At 39.2% G+C, this 25,056-nt stretch overlaps 1 protein-coding gene across 2 annotated transcripts in view; it reads left to right on the plus strand.

Annotated features, from left to right (window-relative positions):
• Positions 1 to 25,056, plus strand: part of Vav3 (vav guanine nucleotide exchange factor 3) — a 317,139-nt gene that overhangs the window by 251,632 nt on the left and 40,451 nt on the right. For both annotated transcript variants that reach the window (XM_057793503.1, XM_057793504.1), the window contains exon 20: positions 8,308 to 8,444. In XM_057793503.1, the coding sequence (XP_057649486.1) occupies positions 8,308 to 8,444 (137 nt within the window). The remainder of the gene's footprint in view (positions 1 to 8,307; positions 8,445 to 25,056) is intronic.

Consider the following 25,056-nt stretch of genomic DNA (forward strand, 5'->3'; position numbering starts at 1 on the left):
TGTTTATCAAGCAATGAGGTCACAGACAGCATTTTATCCTTTTCTTTCTGTGAGTTTATAGAAATAGTTTGTTATTTAAAAGCATTTATCTAACCTCATCCCTAACATACACTGAGAGTGATGATAATGATACGGTAGTAAATGACATGCATTAGCCACCCGAAGGAACTCACATTCATATGTATCAATTCACATCTTCAGGATTCAGTTCTTGTCATCTCCTGTAGAAGTTGCCCCTCCCTACTGAGGTGCGTGCACACACACACACACACACACACACACACACACGCACACACACGCGCGCGCACACGTGCATGCACATGTGCTCATGTGTACACGTACACAAAAGTGTGTACTCATTTTTGAAGTTGTTTTTATTCTTTGAGAATATCATAAATACAAAATATTTTGATTACATACATCCCTCATCCCTCCTGTACCTACAGCCCCAGATTCAGATTCATGCCCCCCCCCACCTTCCTACCCACTCTCCATTCAGAACCCTCTTTGTTAGTCTTGCTTTTACAACTGTAGACATTTTATAGATGAATCATGATTTCTTGGCACAATTTATTATTTCAACATATTTTTCTTTGTAGTCTACAGTTTACACTTTAATCATTGTTACTTTTGTGTTTTATTATGCCCTTAAAATGCAGCTACCATTTCGTTAGTGTTTTTCAGATGACTAAAAAGAAGTATGTGTCTCACCATGGGGGTAGCTTATTATGATTCATTTGAACAGGCTGAAGTAGTAATATAATGTTGATATTTAAGGAAAATTAAATTGTTTATGTAAAATAAGATGAGAAGTTAAACATTTAGTGAGAGGATTCACCCAACCATTTCACAGTTAAGGAAGGAAAGAGGATGATGAGGAAAAGCAGTGATTTTTAATTGCTAGGGGAAGGAAAAATAATTGAGTTTTCGAAGGACAAAGAAATAGCAATATCATTTCTAAAATCAGTATTCTATTTAAATTAAAATTTTTTGTTTTAATTATTTCTTTTCTTTTTAAAAACTAGACATTTTTTCTTCCCTTTTCTCCCTTCAACCCATCCCATATACCCCTCTTTGCTCTCTTTCAAATATAAATATTGTTACACACACACGTACACACAAATACACACATGGTTAGTCATATTTATAGCTGTATTCCCATTGCCTATTCCAGTCTTTTCAAGTGAGTGACTTGTAAAGTTGTTGAGTAAATTCATGGACCCATAAAACAAAGGGGGAAAGTAGGGCGTGGAGCACCTTTAATAAGTTTTGCTGTAGCTCTGTTGTTTGTCCTTTAGGTATCTCTTATGAGTGGACTGTTGCAGCTTCATTTTAATTGCAGGAAAGAAACATACTCATTTGCTTTGGGGAAGACCAGGGTTTATTTTTGGAGAGAAAGAGAAAACAACCTACTAAGGCATCTAGGAAGCCACTCTGAATTTCTCTGCTTTCTATGAAGGACAGCACAGGAGGCTTTGAAAAGATCTTTGCAGAAAATAGTGATCCAAGTGTCTTTTCTTCTTTGAAGTCAGTAATCACTGTTCCCTGCTGGCTTCTCTATCCAGCATGCTTACATGTATGTTAGAATAAATTTGATCAACAGGTCCATCATTCCCCGATAAGAAGTAAGTACCCACTGGGCAGTTCTCGGTTTCCTCTAAGCAACTGGTATTTCACATGCTTCTTCTAATAACCTTTGGCCTGATTGCCATGCTTGGGACACTTAGATGTGGCCGGAAGTACATAATGATGTAGCTTAAATGATAATAATTTTAGGGAGATAGAGCTGAATGCCCACAGACCCACAGACCTACAGACACACAGACCTACAGACACACAGAGAAGCTGCATGTGGCTTCTCCAGAACCAAGTTTCCTAGATTTTTTCCCTAGTTACTTAGTAATTAAAATTTTTAAATTTTTTTCATGTAAGCGTTTTGAAACTTTGTCATTAGAATACACTAGTAGGCATTACCACTTTCTTCCTAGCATTCAAGGCGACCTTTCTACATTGCAAACTGGCACCACTTGAAGGAGAGTTGTCTCCCTCCTTGCCCTGTGTCTAAGGGGTCAGGCCGTGCTGAAACAAGCATGGTCAGTGGTGGGAGCTGTTGCTCAGACACAGTCTCGTGTTCTGTGGGGTGTTTTAAAGGTGGCAGACTGAGGAGAGTGGAACAGAAACAAGAGCAATGCTGAACTTAGCTTAGTCGTTGCTTCTCACCATGCAGTTGGTGCACTTATCCTTTGCTTCTTGGTTTTATACTGTGAAAAATATGGTGGTTAGGCTAGGCGATGGTCCTGTTATTTGAAGTCATGCAATAGTGTTCTTTTTGATCATTAAAGGCCCAATGAGAGAGCTTAGAGCACTGCTCAAATTGTAGCCCTCATCCACCTAGGACTGAACGTCCACTAGGCATCTCCAGCGTGTCCTCCCAGACCTTTGGTCTGACATCAAGATTTTATAAATCATGAGTTTTGCTTTGTTTTGTTTTTGTCACTAAAATGCATACCTGCAATGTTAAAGTAGTCCACAGGAATTTATATGTTTTGAAACTCAGTTGGCTATAATGTCTTTTTTAATCCATTAAAAATCAGTTTAAAAGGATGTTAGTGTACCTTTTACTGCTAATCCACAGCTCACTAATACTTCAGTAGGCAATACCAGAGGGTGACTAATCTGTTTATGAAGTTGAAGGAAGGCTTCTATGCCTAATCCTTGTTTGTATATGAGCAATGACTGTTCCCTTCATTTGACTCATTATAGTTTATAAAAAGAGGCTTCTCTAAGATGAATTTTTTAAAACCATTGATGGGAAGTGTTCCCTCTGTGAACAATTAGTTCTTTAAGGCAAGTTTTTTTTTTTTCATCAAATTATCTGCTTATGTCAGAGCAGATGGTTTCCATCCTGAAGCTCCTTTTGCATCTCAAGGAAGACTACAAATGCAGGAAGGAGCAGAGCTCTCTTGGAAAGAACCCTGGAAGGTGTGGAACACAGGGGAAGCCTGGCATCCCCCACCCAGCCTAGTCCTATAGAGCCTGATGCAAAGATTGTTTCAGGGGGTCCCAGATGGCAATGAGTTGATAATGAACTTTGTGTGGATGTTTCTACTCTCTCTCTCTCTCTCTCTCTCTCTCTCTCTCTCTTTCTCTCTCTCTCTCTCTGTGTTGTTTGTGTGTGTGTGTGTGTGTGTTGTTTGTGCATGTGGAGGGGGGTGAGTGGTTGGAGGCCAAGGGAGGAGGATAACAAGTGAGCTCCACTTCACCCGTCTTCTGGATTCTCTTGAGAGAGGATCTCTCACTGACCCTGGGTATCTAACAACTCCCAGTGATCCCCGTCTACCCACAAACCCCTGGGCTGTTGTTACAGGTTCACGGCCCTGCCCAGTGTTTTCACATGGATGCTTGGGATCCAAATACAGGTCCTCGCGTGCACTGCGAACTTTCTTCCCCACTGGACCGTTTCCAGCGCCCTGTGTGTTGATTAAGGAGACTTGTTGGAATGCTGCCAGCACTAATTACTGCACTGTGGTTGTCTCAAAAGCAAGTTTCCTCATAGTGAACGCTGGTCATGGGCTTCAGACATGTATCTGCAAGAGAAGATTTCAACGCCTGCCCAAAATTTGGAAGCCCCAGCCAAGACTAATAGTAAATGATAAAACACATTTCTCAGGATCCTACCCAAGACTTAACTAAACTAAATTTTTTTTTCTAAAAATCCTGTGGATAGTAATTTTAAAATTCTTTAGACATCTCCCTGTAAGGGAATCCATGACCTAGTGTACAGTTGTTTCTATATTCTGCTGCCCGTGTGTTCTGAAGGCGAACCACAGGCTGGTGAGGGCAGGAATCTTGTTCTTGTTCTGTGTGCTGCACTGCAGAGTACTCACAACAGTACAAGAATGAGTGAATTAGTTATGCCTGTGATCAGCTTCCTAGGATAAACCAAGCACATCCTCTGACATCTTGTAGGACTAATTATATTTTAATGTGGCTGTGTTTATATTTTAAATCAAGACCCAGGGGTGAAAGGCTAGCTCATTACTGACAGCCTGTTTGTTCACTAGGCATCCTCCTTCTCTAAGTTATCAGCCTGTGGTAGCCCATTGCGTTCGGGCAGGGACCTCAGCATGGTGACTAGATAGTAATCTGTATGAGAGCCACCGCTTCTCCCTGTTTAAAGTACACAGTGCAGACTGATACTGTTGCTTTCACTGATGTTTATGGGTTTAAGTGAAAATTGCCAGTGAAATAGTTTTTAATCTGGCAAGTTTCTAATATGCTCTTGAAAATTAACATGTTAAAAAAGTGTTTAGAGGTCTTGGTGTGTGTCATTTCTAACGGTACTGAAATCAGTTTTGGGAAGTTCCAGGTTCTCCTTTAAAAGCCCTTGTCTTTTGTTGTTGTCAATGTTATGTTAGTGTTGTATGTAGTGTTGTAAGCAGAACTTTATGGATGTCACAGGAGTTTGGTCATTGTAATGACGCCATTTCTTTAATGTGCTGGATTCATAAGGATGGGTTGGGATCTTTTTGTTTAGCGTAAACTAAAGCACAATTACCAGTGTGTTCAAACTTAAAGAGAAAAAATTGCCACGGGTTAAATATTTAAGGTATTACATATTTGTTATGTAATAATTTGTTGTAGGGAGCGAAGCAAGCCCAAATAAACATTCGGTGGGGAGTCTAACTTTGGCTAAGCTATTTCACAATATTCCCTTACATAGAGATAACTCTATTATAACGTTCAGGGAAGTTCCAAGATGGCCCAAATGCAGTTATTAAAATAGCACGTGGTTAGTTTGCTGTTCGTGCCCGAGGGCAGTCGCAGGATGAATTCTCAGGCCTTGATGAGCAGCCCTGGGCTTGCATGAACATTTCCAGTTTTAATAGTCCTAGAGCAGACAGAGAGCAGGTAGCTCTGAATCCCAGGGAAGGAACTTTGCTGAGTGAGCTGTTGATTTAAATGTAATGCAATGTATGGTTCTGGTCATCTTAAAAGAGAAGCATCAACTGTTTGTTTCTGGACTATTAGCAATGAGGAAAATTCTGTTTCTGCTTTGATGGTTCATGTTCTGTTTGTTTTTTTGTTTTATCTTTGTATTTCAGCAGCCCTTGATGTGTGGTCCGCCAAAGAAAATATAATTTTTATTTTATTTTAGAATGTGGGGATTTTCTTGAACACTTTTTGAAAGGCTGATCTATAAAAGAGGGATTTGCTTTCTTCGGACTAATCCAGATGGAGGGAGGCAGGTCAATGGAGGCAGGCCACACTGGGAGAGAATCTTTTAGTAAGACAAATGATAAACTGGATCCTGCACAGTGACTGAGTTGCCATGGAGATGGGTAGGGCTTGTTCTGTCCTGGTCAGTTTTAAAAAGAGTTTAGAACCTGTCTGGCAGGCTCTAGGTAGGAGAGAAGGACCTCCTACTAAATCAACAGCAAACATCTGTTCCCAGGGCAAACATCTGTAAATGTAACTCACTCTCTGTTCTTGATCTCTTTTATGGCGTGTGATGCCTGCTGTGGTAGTAGGTTGTGCTAAGTATCAAATTGATAGCGGAGTGCTGATGGGAAGATTTAACCTATTCCTCCTTTTCTTTCTAGCAAGATTTTAATTTCAATTACTGTGATTATGTTCATGGCAATGTTGCTGGGCCTTCTTTTTTTTTTTATTTGGGGGAGGGGGAATGGGGTCTTTTGGGAAGTACCCATTCTTCCCACCAGTATTGAATGCCTGCAAAGGGCAATGTGAGAATTTTCATCACATCAATTGGCCCTCGTTTTATTCTTTTATCCTTTGATCTCTGCAGTTCCATGGCTCTGGAAGTATTAACCCATTAGAAACAAATAGACACAGATTATTCTGGAGAGGACAAAATATATAAATTCTATTATATCATAAGGTTACAATTAATTCCCGAGGATAAAACATGCTGGTTGAAGAACCCTGCACTTGCCAGTTGGTTTGTAACTAAATCGAGACTTGTTACAACATACTTTTGAATATGACATCGCTGAACCTTCATCTGGCCAACTGAACACATTTTTATTTTAGGAACAGGCTGAGCAAGTTGTCTCTGTTAGCGTGCAATTAGATCAGCTGCCCTTAGGAAAGTAATAGCTAAAAAGATAAGAGCTGGTATAAAGGAGGAACAAGTATCACTGTGTTTTCCTCATGACTACTTTGCAACATAGAGCATTTTTCTTCGTCTGCCCATGTTTATCTATGTATTCTTTTCCATTTTAGGTGTTATTATTTTATGTGTATTATGGCAGTCCAATCTATATAAATAGACTCGAGGCATCATCACTCTGGACCTGACTTCTCATAGCCTTGTATCCTAACTGGAGTTTTTTTTATATTATAATCTCTAATATGTACTTAAGTAGTGAAGTGCCTTCAAAGTTAATGTTTTTCCATACGTATCTATTTATTTTCATCATTTCTATTTGAGACTGTCTATCTTGGGCATGTTGACAATCAGAGAACTCTCATTATCATCCGGCGTCATGTAGACAGCTACAGTGAAGGTCACAGCTCTCCAATGACCTTGCTAGTCAAGGTCAGATGAGTTATTTCAGGCTTAAAAACTAGTCTTTCTTGCCTTTAGCATATTTTTTAAGTGGTAGAAAATCAAAACTGCACAGGGAAAACTGGTTATTTTACAAGCATTAACGATTCAAAATTAAAACAGACGAAGTGCAAATCAGAACCTAAAGGAGGGAAGACCCATTGTGCAGCCCAGACTGCGGAGTAAGAATTCTATGTTCTCCTAAATCCTTTTTCACAGCCTGCATTTTTTTCATATTGGATTTGTATATGGGAGGTGTCGTAGTAGCAATTTAATAGACTATAAAATAAGCTCTCTCTGTACTCCAGGCGTTTAGCGTGTGGAAAGCAAGTCTGATGAGCGTTTTGCCCTGGAGAACTCACTTGGGGTGCTGCTTTGGGGGAAAAATAATAAAGTCTGTTGTTTGTATTAGGGGGCTACCTTATAATATCCGAAAGGGAAACTCTCCATGGAAAATTAAAGTAGAATTAAAGTCACCATCCCTCCAGGGGTTCTGTGGCCCTGAAGCAAAGGGGAGATGTAGCAACTTCTATTGTACCTTTAAAGCCGTAGCAACTGAGCTGTAGTGGAGGGCAAGCGGATTTCAGGCTCTACCTTCCCGACCGGAACGACAAGAATGCACTGAGTAACACTTTTGTTCTGCTTCATTTATAGCAACTCGCCTGTTCTTGGTGGGGAGTAGGTAATAATTGAGAAGGGTTTTGAGATCTCTATAAACTCTTTGCTGGAATATTCCATATAGCCTTTTAGAAGTATCTGGTATATCCAGAACCAAACGACAGTCACTGGTCCTCCATATACTGAGTACAGTGCTTCTACCGAGTCACCCCAGTCATTAGAATAAACACTCCTCAAGTAAAATAATTAAGAGTTCATGCCCCCCAAATGGTACGAGATGGTGATGTTTATGAATGATTTCTCTATTAGAAGGGAGCAGCAGCATCTATAAATGAAAAGTGACTGTCAGGTTGTACATTGGTGGGCAGTATTGGGTGCAATTAGCCCCCTGTATAATTGAAGCTGCCTGCTCTCTGAAATGAAATATTGAACCAAGGCCCTCATTGCACATGGAAGGAAATGCAAGACAGGGTTGGATCTGTGTTTTTAATATCGCTGATGCTATTGGCTTAGACATGTTCCATTTGTTGGCTCTGTTTTGCAAGCGTAAATTTGAGCCCACAGACTTTCTCCATATAAATGTCTCAAGAATTGCAGTCACACATCCATCACCTTTTTTTTTTCTTTTGAATTACAAAGATAACCTTAAGATAGAAGCCTTCTACTGGGCAGTGCGATACATACATAGAAAGGGTGAGCCTCCTTAGTGATGAAATCAGCCAGTGCCCAAGAGAAAAGTAATAGGCAGAAAGGGTAGAGCTGATGAAAAAATTGATTCTTTTCCAAAACGTGGTATGTTTTTTATGAAGCAGGCATCAGCTCAAAGAGAAATTTTTTTTTTCAACTGAAAAGAGACTGGCAGTGAGGGAAGGAAAGGTATATAAAGGACCAGGGGGATAAGCGTGTGTCCTTATTCTCACACCATCTCAGGCGATGAGGAAGTCGAGAAGTATTCCATCTGTGGTACTTCGGATGTTTCCCTGAAGCTGGCAGAAGGAAACACTTTAATGCTGATAGTGGACTTTACTTTTCCTTTCTTCAACGCACCTGTACCCTCCACACATCATTGCCTTTTCCATTGCAAACTGTTTTTTTTTTTTGTTGTTGTTTTTTTTCAGGTTTACCAAAGATGCAAGTCATTCGGAGCTACACTGGGACCCCACCCCCAGCTCTCCACGAAGGACCACCCTTGCATATCCAGGCAGGAGACACTGTTGAACTGCTGAGAGGCGATGCACACAGTGCATTTTGGCAGGTACTACTCAGACGATAACCATTCTGATCTAAAGGGTGATTGGCTATTGAATACAAAATCAAACTCTTGCCTTTAAAAGCTGACTGTACACTTCACCTTCGGAAACCTTACATGCGTTGGTAGGGTTATTTATTAAACTTCCCCCATGTTGGCCACGAGTGTTATAACACTAAGGAAAAACAGTGTCAGTGCTGCGAGTCATAATTACCATTTTTATTAAAAATTCATACTTGGCTGGAACGTTTTCCCAAACCTAGTACCTGTGGGTATGCTCCAGCATGCATAACTTTCATATATTAAGAGTTCAACCCATGGAAGATACCTGACTGACTTGCCAGTGGCCATGTGGGGCCCTGTTTGACTGTTTGCATACCCACGCATGGTACCTGAAAAATTTTAGAGACTCTCTTGGCATTATTCAAAAATATATGAAATGTAAGAAGTAATTGATTTTGTTGTTATTTGCTGGTGATAAAAGCCTCTCTTTGCTAAGAGGCCTACCTCTGATTTAGGTATTTTTTGTCGAGGTAAAACATGGTCTAGCGTTAAGATTTCATATAGCTGGCTAACAGAATGTTGTGGTTTGTTAAGAGGGCCTGTGTTGTCTATATGCATAGAAATGTTTACCAATAAAGTTGAAGAACGTGTTAACTATCTGCTGTAGTTGAGGATAACGGGGGAGGGGTTGAGATTAAGTAGGAAGGATGGCATATGAACGAAATTTGTTCATGGCCGAAGGAAAAGGACACAGAGAAAAACCATGGGACAAACTTGCACTGTGCACATGAAAGTGGCATCTCTCTTATTTATTTGAACTGTTCCACTCTTCTCTTGTCACTTCAGATGCTCCTAGACCTAACGCTTACTGCCTCCATCCTTGCACCTGCTGCCGCCAATGGCTTTCCCGAAATCCCAACATTTTCCCCAAATATTTTTCCTCTCATTTATCATTCTTCCCAGAAAAGGAAGAGGAAAAAAAAAACAAATTGGATATTTCAACTCTTAAATCCTTCCACCTAAACACAAAACAGCTTCATTTGTACCCACAAGGTCCCCTTATTCAAGACTCCTTTCTGTTTGAATTTTCTGCCCTAAATTTTATTGATTTTTATTGATCTCTAAATTTTTCTCTGCTCGCCTCCCTGCCTTTCCCCCCTTCAACACTCTCCCAAGGTCCCCATGCTTTCAATTTACTCAGGGGATCTTGTCTTTTTCTACTTCCCATGTACATTAGATCCATGTATGTCTCTCTTAGTGTCCTCATTGCTGTTTAAGTTCTCTGGGATTGTGTCATAAATTATCAACTTTGTCCATTGAAATCTCTTCTATAGCACGTTTCTGTGTACACTTTCCTCATATTTCAAAATATGTAACTCAACACTTTGTCTCATTTGTTTTTTTGGGTTCCCTCATTCCCTCACCCTCTGTCTCTTCCACTCAAAGCTGAACTCACTGGGGAAGCAGGGTGTGCTCAGTCTTGTCTGTTCTTGTTCTAATCACTATCTGGAACTCTAAAAAGTCTACACCTAACTTGTATCAATAGTGCCACTTAGGAAAAACAAGAGCTTTGAGGTCTATGATAAACCATACATATTTGAAGTATATGATTTGATAACTTTTGATGTGCATGTGTGTGGTGAGATCACTATGTTCAAGGTTATATACACACTCACCCATCTCAAGTATGTTTTATATTTATTGATGATATTCTTCTGGCTTTCACTTCATGCTAATGGAGGCCTTAGGAAAACAACCTGTATCCTGTTCTATCACTTACTGCTTTAGTCTCCTGAGACAGGATCTTTCAGTGAACCTGGCACTCAGGTAGCAGCTAGTGAGACACTTGTCTCCCCCGCCCACAGTGCTGTGCTTACAGGTGTACTTGACCGTGCCCTGCTTGCTACATGGGTTCGGAGTATTTGAGCTCAGGTCCTCATGCGTGTGCAACAAGTGTTCTTACCCCCTGGGCCACCTCTCCAGCCCACAGTTACTGTTCTCTGTATTGAGTTTCTATCCTGTAACTACCCCATTCTCGGTTAGGCTTAGAGTTTTCTTTATCGTATCCTATCAAAGGTCTATATAAACGACTATGTTTGCTTCATCCTTTCCAGTCTAGATGCCTTTAAGTTCTTTTTCTTACCTTGTAGCAATGGCTATAATATCTGTAAAGCGTTAGGTGCAAGTGATGATAAGTGTATCATGGCTGTATTTCTGATCTGAGGGAAAGCATCAAGTTCTTTACTACTGAGTATGATGTTACCTGGGCTGTAGGACATTTTATTTAAAGTGCAAAGTAAATTTCTTTATGAGTAAGAAGCTGACAGCCCTTATCTGATTTTTCTTCAGTGAGATAAGATAGCTGGTCTTTTTATAAGAATCTGTACATTTTATCTGTCATTAAATTTAATGGCCTGATGGTTATAATATTAACTGTTGATTTAGTATCTCGAGTCTGTAGTGGTGACACTGCGCCATTATTCTTTCTAGCTCCATTCTTTTCTCCTTGGATGCTCTGTTGGTTAAGGCTGACAAGTTGACTATGATGTCTACTGGTCTCAACATAGAAGTAGGCAATGGTTTCTCTCTCTCTCTCTCTCTCTCTCTCTCTCTCTCTCTCTCTCTCTCTCTCTCTCTCTCTCTCTCTCTCTCCTCCTTCCTTCCCTCCCTCCCATTGATTGCTGCTCCTGGAATTATTCTTATTTTCTTCTCTTACTTTGGGTTTAGTTAACAGTTTGAGAGTTTTGTTTTTAGGCTCTTAGGGTAACACATTTGTTTATGATTTGTGTATTTTATTTTGCTTTCCTTTTCTAGCAGGCAGATAGTCCTGCAAGTTCTAAACACTATTTCTGCTGCCTCCCGAGGCGCTGATCTACTTCATTTTACTTTCAGTAGGCTCAGAATGTTTTCATTTATTCTTCTGGGATTTAAAAAAAAAGACTATTTACTGGTATTCAGGGATTTTCCAAATGTTCTTAATGTCTTTGCTTAAAAGATATTGATTGTCCCAACTGATATATAAAAATATAAAAATTATTCAGGGTAATAGCAACTTGTAAGATTTTTCTCTTTATGTATATATTACATGGTGTTAAAGTCAGGTTAAACAGTTATCTTTAGTATGTTCTTAATTTCTAATTTCATTTCACAAGAGAATATGGATTGTATGATTTGATAATTTTAAATTAGTTAAGCTTTATTTTATGGCCCATAAAATGATAAATCTTGATAAACACTCTGTGTGGGCATACAAAGCATGCATGTTCTATTTATAAGCAGTGGAATGTCATTTAAGCAAAAAAATAACTGTTTATATTGCTTAAGTATTATATATCCTTATGGTTCTACAAACACCCAACTTATCTACCCCCGACACTCAATTGTGACATTTTTGTATATTCTGTCTTTTCTCTCACATTCTTATGTATTTCTCTTGGTCATCAGTTTTTCCTTTTTTAGCTTCTAAATCACCTTCAAAGTATTTCTTCATCTCCATTGTAAAATTTCTGCTCAGACTATGACACTTGCCCTGACTTTTGTGTCATGTGACATCTGGCGTTTTCTTTAATTTCTGTTCTCACTTGTAGAATTTGTTTAACATAGACATCTTCCATACTCCTGCAAAATTCAGATATGATTCAACAATTTATTAATGCCTTTCAGTGTTCTTCTTCTGGCCACACAGTATTCCTGTTTCTTTTCCCTAACATAGGCATTTACGAGCCACAGAATCAGTGCTGCAGCCTTGCTACTTTGCTGATTTCTTATCTCATCGTTCTCTTATTTAATGTACCCCTCCATCATCCTTGTGATGACTACCTTTAATTGTCAACTTTATGCAGTATAGAGTCACCTAGGAAGAGAGCTTCCATAAGGGATGGTCTACAGTGAGTTGGCCTGTGGGTATGTCATTAGGAAATTGTCTTGATTAAGTCAGTTGATATATAAAACCCAGCCTGTAGGAAGCACCATTCCCTAGTGAGGAGTTCCTGAACTCTAAAAGTGGACAAGTCAAGTTGTTCAATACAAGCAAATAAGTGAGCATGCCTATATTGGTTTCTCACTGCTCTTGGGTGTGAATGTGATATGATTTGTTCTTGGAAGTTTCCACGTTGACTTTCCTACAATGATAGACTGTAACCTATAATTATAAACTGAAATTCCAAAGTTGCTTTTGACTGGACATTTTATCACATTTATCTCAGCAACGTGAAGGAAACTGGAACAATTCCCATGTGCTTATACCTGCTACTTTATGACATCTCACTAAAAGGCCCACCTGCATTAGCTTTCTTATCCTGTCTACCTTCTTACTTTCTTCCCAATTGTCAGACAAAACTTGGCATTTAAAAAAATCCTTATAATAGTGACCAAAAAAAAAAAAATACAAACAGCTCATGTTTATTTACAGTTTTTGGACACAAGGTTGATTTATAAGTACATTTTACATATATTAACTCATATATTAGTAACAAACATTCTGGAAAAAAGAATTTCTGTTTTAATCCTTATTTTAAATATAAGCAGGCAGAACCACTGAGAAGTTGAGTAATGTGCCCAAAGTTGCATAGTTACTGGGCAGAACTGGGAATAAAACCTAGAAATTCTTGACCCTGAGTCTAAACCCTTAACTTTCGTGCTGTGCCGTGTCTTCTGAGGTCCTCTCACCGCTGAAGGAGCTCATGCTGCTCCAACACACTTTATGACGTAATGGTTAATGCTGCAAGATTCCTTATGCTGATTGAAATGGGCTTTTTTTTCTAGTTTTATGAAGTCCCTGATAATTTTCCAGTCTATTTACACTAAGTAATGCCTTGTGGGTTCTCAAAATGTTCTAGGTTAGTAAGATGGCTCTTCTGCCTTAGGAGGTATTGACATGATACTCAACAGCTGAGGGCCTGCAGTAACTAGAATCCCAGGATGGACACTTGGGACTGGACTTGTCTGGAACTTTGTGGAGGCTGTCAACCACAGACACCTCCTCGGGAACTTTTGAGATTTCTGTTCACTGTCGTGGTTTCAGGATCAGACTTTGCATGTTGCAGCTGCCTCCTGGGAATGGAAAAGCAGGAGCTGTCTGACCTTAAGTTATACCAGAGCTGGTGCAGTTACTTCTGATGCTTTGCATTGTTTCAAGCATGGAACTCAGATACAGGAGAGGAGACTATGCTAATTGAATACCGAGTGAGAGAGAGAGAGAGAGCGAGAGAGAGCCCTATAAAACACCCAGGTAACAGTGAACCATAGGTAGGAAACATTGTGGGGGTTTGTCTGAGCAGTGCTAATAATGAACTCACTTGGTAAGCCGTCCTTGAGGATGCTAAAAGCCAGTCAATTTCTCGTTCTAGAGACATCAATAGAAGATCGTGAAGGTAAGCACAAAATATTGGAGCTATCGGGGCATATAAGTGGTGCCTGAACAGTGGTGTGCTTGAGACCACAGTGGAGATCCTGGGGAAGGCACAGCAGGCCTCCTAGAAGCCTGTACAGTGTGTGCCCATAGACATTTCACTCTGTTGAAGAGAGGATTGTACACATCATGTTTTCCTAAGCAAGCTCTCTGGTTCCTATTCTTCTGATGCCTTAGATACATAAAACTTAATTGTACCTTTTAAAATTGTATTCACGATTTTTTGCAGCACAGTAGGTTTAAGCGATGCTTTCAATATTTTTCATAATGTTTGCAGATTTACATTTATTCTTTACTTTATTTCCTACAGCATACTTGAAAACAGGACTGTTCACGCTCGGTTCCAGTTGACTTCATACTCTTCACTAAATTGTGCTGCCTTCTATTCTTTCTAGACAAAAAGAAAATTGTTATTAATTGTCACTTCCTCTTTAGTTGCCTGGATTGTGAAAATTTTCTGGTGTGGTGCTAAAAAGACATTGGAAATACTCAAAGAGAGTCCCAAGATAAATGGGGAGAAGCACTAAATGACAAAATTTCTATGATGGTTCCTTAGGGGATGCAGACCTAATGGTTAGGAAGAAGAGTTAATGGTTAATGCCTAGAACAGAGAACAGTTAGCAAGCACATTTATTCCAGACAGCATTCATGCACTGAGTAGTAGCTCTGAACTCTCTGATCCCCTCACACTCCAGTATGAACCCTCATTGGTTTGACATTAGGTCTCCCAAAATTTTAGAGGAATCTTTCATGCTTCCTACCAACTAGTAATAGGTTTATACTATCAGACACATCTTAAAAATTCACCTAGCTTTTCTGACATAGATATAACATAAGCCAGGTTTGTCTTAGGAGTACCTGTAAGTCATGTAAGGGATATTTAGCTGGACTTACTGGGAGGAATAGTAGCAGAGTGAGACAATCTAGAGGGAAGTCATTCACATGTGACCAAATAGCTATGTGGCTTGAGTAAGGTCTTTCAGTTACCTTAACAAGGTCTTTGAGTTACTTAATTTTAGGTGTCACATAAGGTGGACAGACAAGAGCTGTGTTCATAACACTGATTAAAAGCACCTGTGGGGTGCTTTATACTACCAGAATACAACCCTGCTTTTAAAGATTAGGATACAATGGGCTTTGTTTGAATCCAGGCTTATATTAAGCCCCAAATAAATCTTATTTGAGCCACTGAGTAGATGATCAACTTGGTTTGATTCCATGGTAATTATGGTATTATCTCCAGCTTTTCATATGCTCATTGAGTCAAAACCAACCTATTAAACATTGCCAAAACCCCAAGGTGTTCCAATGAACTCAAATTTTTGGCTAGGATCGAAACTAAATAAAGGAAATGGTTTCAGATTATTAACATTTCATAAAGATATGCTTCCCCAAACATGAAATTGACATATTTGTTTTCTGTATTTAAAAAAATTGATTAAAGATACTACAAAGTCCTCAAGGAGGCTGTCGTGATTAAATAAACTTTTGTTTCACAGATTGGACATTTGGAAGGTTCATAGTAGAAAACTGGCCAGTTTAATGTCATGTTTTACTCTTAAAAAAACACATTAGCATATTTACTCCTTATTGGTTCTAAGATATAAAGAATATTTTGGTTGAGTTTTTTTTTTAAGTTCTGTGTGTACAGGGTCTCCATGTGCATATCTTGTTCATTTTCATGCTCAAAGAAAACACATACTTTGTTGTTTGCATCCTTCAATATGTGTGTTCCTCTAAGGGATTCTATTTTTTTTAAATTGCTTCAAGAATACAGTTTCACACACCTCTTCTTGGACCTTGTCCCATTTCGTTTGAGATTATGCATAATTAGCACCAGATAAGCAAGTGAAATGCTTTCACCTCCTATGCTAGCATTTGGGAAATCAGAGATCCCTTTGCTGAGTTTTACTGGCTGTTGCCTGCCGGTGTGGTGGCCTTAAACAGGCAAGGCTGAGTGCTTTAGCTTCATTACATGAAAAGTAGGGTGACGATGATCACTGGAAAGTAAATCAGTGACATCATAATGCAGTCACTAAACAGTATCCAACCATCCAGACAGGTCTAGCAGTCTGTCCATCTGTCTATTTAGTCATCCATTCAAGTACATACACACTGCCTACAGAGTTTAATTCACTCTGTGTTTCACATTGGAAGGATCAGAAACAATGCCATCAGTTTCTAATCCAAATGATCAAGACAGAGGATGCATTATTTTGACTTTTTTGTTGCTAAGAGGTTTTCATAAATCCTATTTTAAAACACACACACACACAGAGGTTAGCTTGTACATTAAAATTTGAAGCAGTTACCACAAATGAATTTGCATTTGAATCTTTCAAAGGACTTTTGTGCTAGTTACGAGCTTTGGTCTAGTTGTACATTTTCAAGAAATTTTGCTTTCTAAGCTGCTTTCTCTTTCAAGCGAGTCACTTCACTCATTAATTCAGAAAGTCAGAGTTTATTGTAGACTGTCATGTTTTCCACACACACCATGCCCTGAGCATACAAATTACCCTCCAGGATGTATCAGGGACTCTCTTTCTTTGAGCAGATATTAGTCTCCTCTACATTGTTATTATCTCTGCAGTAATTTCTGTTGGAGTAAGTGGGCTTTCTGCATTCTCATTGTGAGTTCTTTCAAACAATGGATTGTCAATTGAGCTGTGGAAATGCACTGTGTTCTGTCTTTCCTTCTAAGGGATTCATTTTGGCAGCATCTTCTTCCTTTCTTTGTCTATTCTTTTCCTTGAAAGCTATATAAAATTGTCTTCAAATGACATGAATAGCAAGTAGGAAATTGCCATTTAGGGTTGCATTTCGTGGGGCAGGTGTAAGGCGCGACTGTTTTCTAAGAACATACAGAACAATTCTGTTCACACCGTCTGACCGCTGACAGCGAACCTGTTGCTTTTAAGTGATATTGTATGGGAAGACAGAGAATCTCTTATGCTGGAGTGACTTTCTCATGGGAGAAGTTTTTTCATAGAAAATATACAGATTATATTTTCAGAAAACAGATGGAGGGAGGGGCAGGGGAGGGATGGAGGAGAGGCTGGGCAAGCAAATGTACCATCTACAATTTCCATTACAATAGAGTGAGTGCTCCCTGTGTGCTTTCTTCTTAGTGTAAAAGATCTTGAGGCAATGAGGACCCTGTGTCCTAGATCATGGGGCTTTATTTGCTGCATTGTCATTTATGAATACCCAAATAGGCCACTGAGGGAATTTTGCAAGCTAATTGGAACTAAAAGGCAATTATAAGAATGGAACTGCAATCAGTGCCAAAACATATGTATTTTTATCCACAGAGAAAATTAAATAATGTAGAAAATAGTCATGATCCCTCACAGCCACAACCCGTGCATCTACATGATCTTTATTTTAAGGACTAAAAGTGTTTTTACATGTGTTCTGAGTCGTTCATGGAGCACTCCACCAAGAGGGTAAATGGAACATGTTTTTGAGAGTTGTGGCTTTTGTTGTTTTAACATTTATTGCCTCTTATTCTGTCAGGTACCAGCAGCAAGATTAGAATCAAGGTCTCCTCAGTTGTTCTGTTCACAAGACTGGATGCTAGCCAAGAGTGGCAATCCCACCCCTTTCTTTTCTTGAGAGACTCATTTCTGTTTCTATCACCTAGGCCAGTGAGTTTCCAAAGCCAGTTATTTTGGCGTAAAAACTTGAGAGGTAAAAATCATTGCTTAATGCATGTTCTTGAGAAAAGTTTTTATTTGTTTTGATTTGATTTTTGTTTACCGTGTGCCTCAGTAGAAGAGACCTTTGAAATCAGTCAACCATCAATCAATCAATCAATCAATCAATCATGGGGTTCAGAAGTTCCCAGGAGGAATGAAACAATCATTTCACATGAAGCCAGAGTAAGGGAACCTAGAATTAAGGGTCGTGAACTGGCCATGCATGACTTGGCCAGACATGTGTTTTCTTCCTATTAAGCTAAGAGAAGAAAGAAATGAAAAAAGAACTCCCTGGGAAAATCTTCTTTCCGAGATGCATGCTTTCTCAAACCTCCATGCTTAGATATTTTACCCTCTGCCTTCATGATCACCCTGTCTCGTTTCCTTAGCAAAAACCTTCTTTACATTTTACATTATACACTTACCCTGTATACTAAGGTCATTTTCTCCAGGGTCTTCTTTAAAAATAGTTTTCTAACACACAACTACCACACTGGATCCTGGTCTACTTGGATAGAGCTCCACAGAAAATAAGAACCATCATTTTTATCTGTTTCCAGGGCCCAGAAGAAAATGTGTCTAAATAACTCTTCAGAGAGACCGTTCCCGGCATTTGTTTCTTATACATTTCAAAGTTATCTTTACCTCTGAGTTATACTTTATGCCACTTGAAAGATCCATAAAGTATTCATCTTGTTAGAGTGGGCTCTTAGATTTCTCAACTATAAAATGGGAGTGTTGACTTTTAAATGACGTATGGGGGTTTTATGAGGTTTTTAGGAAACAAACATGAAAAGAAATTGAAAGGGAAAGAAATTGTATATCTGTGATGATTAACAGTTTAGAAGAACATGATTAATTTTTTAGGAACAAGAAAATGATTATCTAGAATTTTCACTTTTTTATTTAAATTTTATAATCATCACATTTAATTTTTATAAAGAGTTGCACTGACCATATGGGCTTTTGGAGACTATTTTGCCCCCCATATACCTATACTTGACCCCTGAAATTTCTTTTGCTCTTTCCTTTATAATTATACAATAAAGTGAAAATGATAAATTTGAAGTGAATGACGGATTTAAGTACAACATTGGTGGAAACCAGGAGCCCTTTCCAGGGAGCTGGTGGCTGAGGAAGACCTAGGATAGCTCAAGGATTCAAGCTCGAGGGTGGTGTGGTGTGCAGTGAATGGTCTGAGAGAAACAACTTGGCTCATTGAGAACTTGCTGCAGTCTTAGATCAGGAAGGATAAGGGATGTGCAGGGAGAAGAGAGAAGCTGAACTCCCTACAATTATGGAAGGTACTGTAAAGGATTAAGAAGATCACACTTTGCTAATAGCTCTAGAATGTTTCCTAACACCGTGTGCTTTCTCTCTTAATCTAAAGATCAAGTGTCCATCTGTATCCAAGTCAGAGGGAAGTAGAAACATTAAAGAATTGTTTATAAGTATTACCAGATCTCTTTTGTTAAGAAAACAGATTCCTAAATCCAAAAACAAACCCAACACATTTCTTTGATGCTATAAGAAGTCAGCATCTTGGCCTCTGCAGGGACTGGCAGATATTTTTCCCTAGGTCAGATTCTTGCCATGAAAACATTTCTCCATGAAGTTGAAGACTCAGTTCTGATCACGCAGCACCCCTGTTGAGTGTGGGAGCCCAGTGTTAAGAGCCCTCAGTTCGCCTGTGCTTCCATTCTGTCTCTCAGCTCTTGTATAGAATGAGAAGCCGTCAAGGCAAAATTGAGCTTGTGTGTGTGTGTAGATACAAAGCTATTCTTAGTTGGTCAGTAGATCCTACAATCACCAGACCTTTATTTTGACAGGTATTTGCCTCCAAATATCGAGGATTTTGACCCTGAGAATCATCATGGTCTCTAATTACAGGAAAGGAGAAATAGACAGCATCTGGCTATAATGGAGTCAGGACGGCCCTGGAGAGATGATTATAGATGATAGTAGACATTAGTAAAGGTTTGTAAGAAACACTTTCCCTGCGTAATTGCCAACTGGCTTTGATTGAGTAGATCGTAAGCAGGGTTTGCAAGAATGTTTCCGAGTGTACAGACTGTATTATGGGAATTGCCCAAGCTCCTGAGACAGTGGGTGAGGTCCTAATTGTTAACTCTGGAGATGGACACTGTTAGTTAATTTTCTTCCTTGCATTTCCGCTTGCATTGCTGAATATGGCACAGGACAGAGTGTAGGTTAGCCTGTACTCTGAGGAGGTTGCTACCACCTAAGTACAAGTTCATATGGTTAGTCCCTTCTTAATAGAAAGTCAGAGAGACTTTTAGGGATAAAGTTCTGAGAAATTCTGTCAACCTTTTATTCTGTTATGTTACTACCATGTAAGCTACATTCTCACACAATTACTGAAAGACTATGTCAACAAAACATATGTTCTACGGCTGTCAGTCTGGAATTGCCTCTGGGGTGGCTGTTGATTGCACACCATAGTTCACTAGAGCATGAACATGTACATCCCCTTAAGATGTTGGACTAAATGATTTATGAATATGTAACTTATTGAATTTTAGTTATGATTTAAATTCCTGAAGAATCAGTGATCATATCTAAATCTTAACAGGCCAATTCCATATGCTTGAGTAAACAGACAACTTCATACTGAGTCCAAATGAAAATTGGAGGAAATCCTTAACTTCTCTTAGTAAATGCCATCCCTGATGAACAAATTTTAAATAGGAATCCTGTCGTGGGTGACAACAATAACAAACTGAAACTATAGAACTCGTGGAAGGCACCTAAATAGAGCATTTGACCCGTACTGGAAACCTTGGGTCAATTTTCTGCTTTATGGAAGAGAATATTGAAACTGAAAATAGTTGAGTGACTCAGTTATGATCAGAAGAGCAGGAACAGAACACCAGGCTCTAGATGCCCTGATCACAGCAAACTATTACTTCATGATTGTTGTGATGTTAAAGCCCATCAAAATCTATGAAAATATAACAGAGGTAAAAAGTTAATAGGCAAAATGGCATTATCGAATGATCCTTGAAGTGGCCCTGTCTGCTCATTTATATTCCCCACGTGCCTAGCCCAGTGCATTGTGCACAGTGAAACATCAAACTTTTCCTCAAAGTGCTGATTCTGCTCCTAGGAGAAAATAATTCCTTTTCAAATGCCTAATGTTTCATGAACATTTATCACATAAAGCTAATACTTAGAGCATTCCCTCTGTGTTTACTTCAGACTAGAATTTTAAGAAATCATACTTGTTGTTACCATGAGTAGAAAAAACATTTCTTTGGGTCCTTTTGAGCCTGGAATAATTTGCGGGTGGGGTTACACAGCTTTTCTCCAAGTAGGATGTTATCCAAAATGTAGCTGAGCCTTGCCCTCCTTTGTAGGCCTTGTGTTGAGCAACTGCTTGCAATCTGGCTCACCTATGTGCTGGCTGGAGTTAGCTTGCTGGTATTTTTCTTCCACCAATGAAGCTTCTTGTTTATTTCACCAGAAGAAAACCTGCTGTGAGAAAATGGGTCAGGATTGCATTTTGTGCATCTTACCCAGTAAGAGCTGAGAGGAAAACCTCACGATACAAGTAACCATACCAGAGCATCCTTTCTTGTTGGAGAAATACAGAGACCTTGCTATAGACATTTCGTAAATATATCAGGGAAACTGCTCCATGTTGCGCTTACCTCAATCTAACAATTGGAGAAATATAGCTTCTGACTTTTTAGTAGTTTTTTTCCCCTTAGTACGTTTTACAACTTTTGATTTTAAGTGATACTTTTTTCCACTTCAATTAACCAAAATTCCAGAGATGGAGCAAAGAGAAACAGTTTCATATGAATTAGAAAATCTATTGAATATAATTGTGGATCTTGTCAAATATTGTCATGACTTGACCCAATGATCAGCCTATAGAAACTAACATCAAGTATGATTCCAAAGGTGGGGCCCAAGGATGAAGTTTGGCAAAGTTACGCAGAGCTGTAAGTCAGAATTGCTCCTTATGTAGAAGTGAACAGTGTTGTAATATGAACAGCGGGGCTGCGTCCCCGGCACCTGGCCGCCCGCATGGCTAGCTTATGCCCCGAAATAATTACACGAAAACTGTATTCTTTTAATCACTGCCTGGCCCATTAGCTTTAGCCTCTTATTGGCTAGCTCTTACATATTGATCTAACCCATTTCTAATATTCTATGTAGCACCATGAGCTGGCTTACCAGGAAAGATCTTAACCTGCGTCTGTCTGGAGTGGGAGAATCATGGCGACCCCTGACTCGGCTCCTTTCTCCCAGCATCCTGTTCTGTCTACTCCGCCTACCTAATTTTCTGTCCTCTTAAAGGGCTAAGGCAGTTTCTTTATTTAACCAATGAAATTAACTCCTCCATCAGAACAGCACCAGAAATAGTAATTTTAAGTCTTTGTTTCAGTGCATGAGCTTTTAGAATTCATACACTAGCCAAGTTTAAATATCCTATCCCCTTTCAACCTGAAATTACAAAGTAAGCAGCTTTCATTTCGTTTCATTCTTTTGTGTGCGTACTTGTAGACGCTGGGATTCTTCACTGGAACTGTTCAGTACTTAACTATACACAATGGTGTTTGACGACTGTCAGTGTTCATCGGCAGGAAAATAGCTACCTTCCTTCCTGGTTAGGAGGTAGGAAATGAGGAATGGTTATATTTGCTTAAAGGAAGACCTGTGTGTAAGGCAATGGACTCCCCGGAATGTAGTTTGCCCATTGAAATGAAAGTGACAATGAAAGTCAATGTTATTTGTGACAGTCCATTTGTCTGGATGCAAGGGGAATGATGGAGTTATGTATAGATTTAGGCATTTGTATTTAATAGCAGGTGATGGTCAATTTGCAGTAAAATTTTAAAAGAATAATTTGAGAATAATTGGAAAACAGTATTATGAATGAAAGAGAAAATGACTACTCAGCATCTTCAAAAGACTTCCACACGTATTAATTCCTCCATCCTTCAAACAACCTGATGAGGCGTTTATGGGTGATCTTGTCATTATTATTGCTTACCTCTGTGACTTGCCTGTGGTTGCACAGCTTTTTATAGCAGCCTAAGAAACAGAGCAAGCTATCCTGGTGCTCCCTTTCTGTGACACTCCTTCTAAATGCATTCATAGAACTAGCAGGGACATGTGTCTCACAGAATGGGACATTTACAATACGGCCACAGCTGTAACCATGAATCATTCTTTAATAAATGCCCTTTTCAGACTGTTCTTACTGGTCACCTCCCGTTATTGGACCATTTGTTTTATTACTTGTCTTTACAAAGCTCATCAGAATGATTTAAAAAAAAAAAGTATTCCCATCTATTCTATTTACCTATCCAGTCTACTTAATAGCTACATACCTGTCAACCAATAAACTAATTCCTATGTTTATTCATCTATATTCTAATAATTCGTGGTCTTGTTTTATGTTCTCCCCTCCTAGTGGCCAAGCCATTTATTTCTGATAGTGGAGACATAACTGGGCAGGGTGGAAGTTGCTCTGGTGACTAGCCGTGTGAGATAAACTGCTCGCTAACCTCACACAGCACTGCCATGCATATGTTCTGAGTGTTTAGGACACTGTAATGGGGGAGAATTTCCCACCTTTCATGAATAACCATGAATCTAGCCTTTTTACGTTTGGCTTTCCAAATCTGTTTCAAATCATCCCGAGCTCTTTCAGGAGTGCATTAATGCTCTGATCCGGAGAGTATTAAGGGAATAAATGAGCCACAGGGAAGAGTTATCATATTTTTCTTAAAGCAATTTATTCTTTTTTTTTTTTCCACAAAGTTAGAAGCCAAGCAATTTACGATTAAGATTTTTGGAGGACATCCTCCGTCATGTTAAGCCTTTCTTGTCTATGGTTTTAAAAATGCAGTCTTCACTCTGGCAGCCTGGCATGCATTAATGTGTTTCTCCCTACAGGTAGATTACAGGTTTATTTCTACTGGCAAATGTAAAGTAGTTCAAATTTATTATGATCCACTGTAGAGTCTTTTGAAGAAAAGCGAGGACTAGTTAAAGCCTAAGGTCAGTTACAAGTAAGTAAGTACCTGACTATGCATTTGTATTTGTGATATTTGGGAACAGCAGAGAAAGTTATCAATAATTTTAGTTTAATATATTTTCTACAGAAAGCAGTCTGTTTTTCAGAAAAAGGGCATTATTATTATAATTTAATATTTTCTCTGTGTGTGCTTTAATTTATTTAATGGGTCATAAAGTTGCCTCTATTCTCACCATATGCAATTTATGACCCATTTTCTCAGGTCCTTTCCAAAGAAAATATTTTATAAAAATACTCAGACCTGTAATGTTAAATTTACAAAAGTCCCATCACATGATGCAAGATTACCTGCAGAATAAATGCATACAAAGATAGCATATCAGGTGACACATAGTACGAAACAGGAATGTTTTCAGGTTGACCTTGAACATGTTAATGGACTCACAGACCAAATATCAGATAGGAAAATACCTAACAGATTATTCACTATGTCTGGCATTTATAATAGACATAAAATAGATAATGAACTGATTGTTTGACCCAGAATAAAATGTTCATATAAGAATAAAAGAATTTAAGCCGGGCGATGGTGGCGCACGCCTTTAATCCCAGCACTCGGGAGGCAGGCCGATCTCTGTGAGTTCGAGACCAGCCTGGTCTACAAGAGCTAGTTCCAGGACAGGCTCCAAAGCCACAGAGAAACCCTGTCTCGAAAAACCAAAAAAAATCCAAATGAGGAGCAGAAGGAGGGAGAACATGAGCAAAAAATCAGGACCACGAGGGATGCACCCACCCACTGTGACAGTGGAACTGATTTATTGGGAGCCCACCAAGGCCAGCTGGTCTGGGACTGAATAAGCATGGGTTGATTCCGGACTCTCTGAGCATGGCGGTCAATGAAGACTGATGAGAAGCCAAGGACAATGGCACTAGGTTTCGATCCTAATACATGAACTGGCTTTGTGGGAGCTTAGCCTGTTTGGACGCTCACCTTTCTGGACGTAGATAGAAGGACCTTGGTCTTCCCGCAGGGCAGGGAATTTGGACTGCTCTTCAGTAACGAGAGGGAGGGGGAATGGAGTGGGGGGAGGAGAAGAGGAGTGGGGATAGGGGGAGGGAAGTGGGGGGAGGGCAATATTTGGGAGGAGGGGAGGGAAATGGGAAATGGGGAGCAGGTGGAAATTTTAATTAAAAAAGAATAAAAATAAATAAATAAGTAAAAAAAAAGAATAAAAGAATAAAATTCAGATATATGTTTTCCATCAATGTTAGTAAAACCCTCATAGATAGATCTAATGTGAATATATAACTTGAAGAATGCTTTATATAAGAGATGAGTGATCTGGTCATATGAGCATTGGAAAAGGAGCAGACTGTAAATATAAAGAGACCCCATTTCAGTTTTGTGCTGAAGAAGTGTGTGGTAGGATATTGGCCATCATTTACTCTTACAAAAAACAAACAAAAAAATGCCTCCTTCTCCTTTGTCATAAA

Source organism: Chionomys nivalis, chromosome 18 (genome assembly GCF_950005125.1).
Source record: "Chionomys nivalis chromosome 18, mChiNiv1.1, whole genome shotgun sequence".
Classification (NCBI taxonomy): Eukaryota; Metazoa; Chordata; class Mammalia; order Rodentia; family Cricetidae; genus Chionomys; species Chionomys nivalis.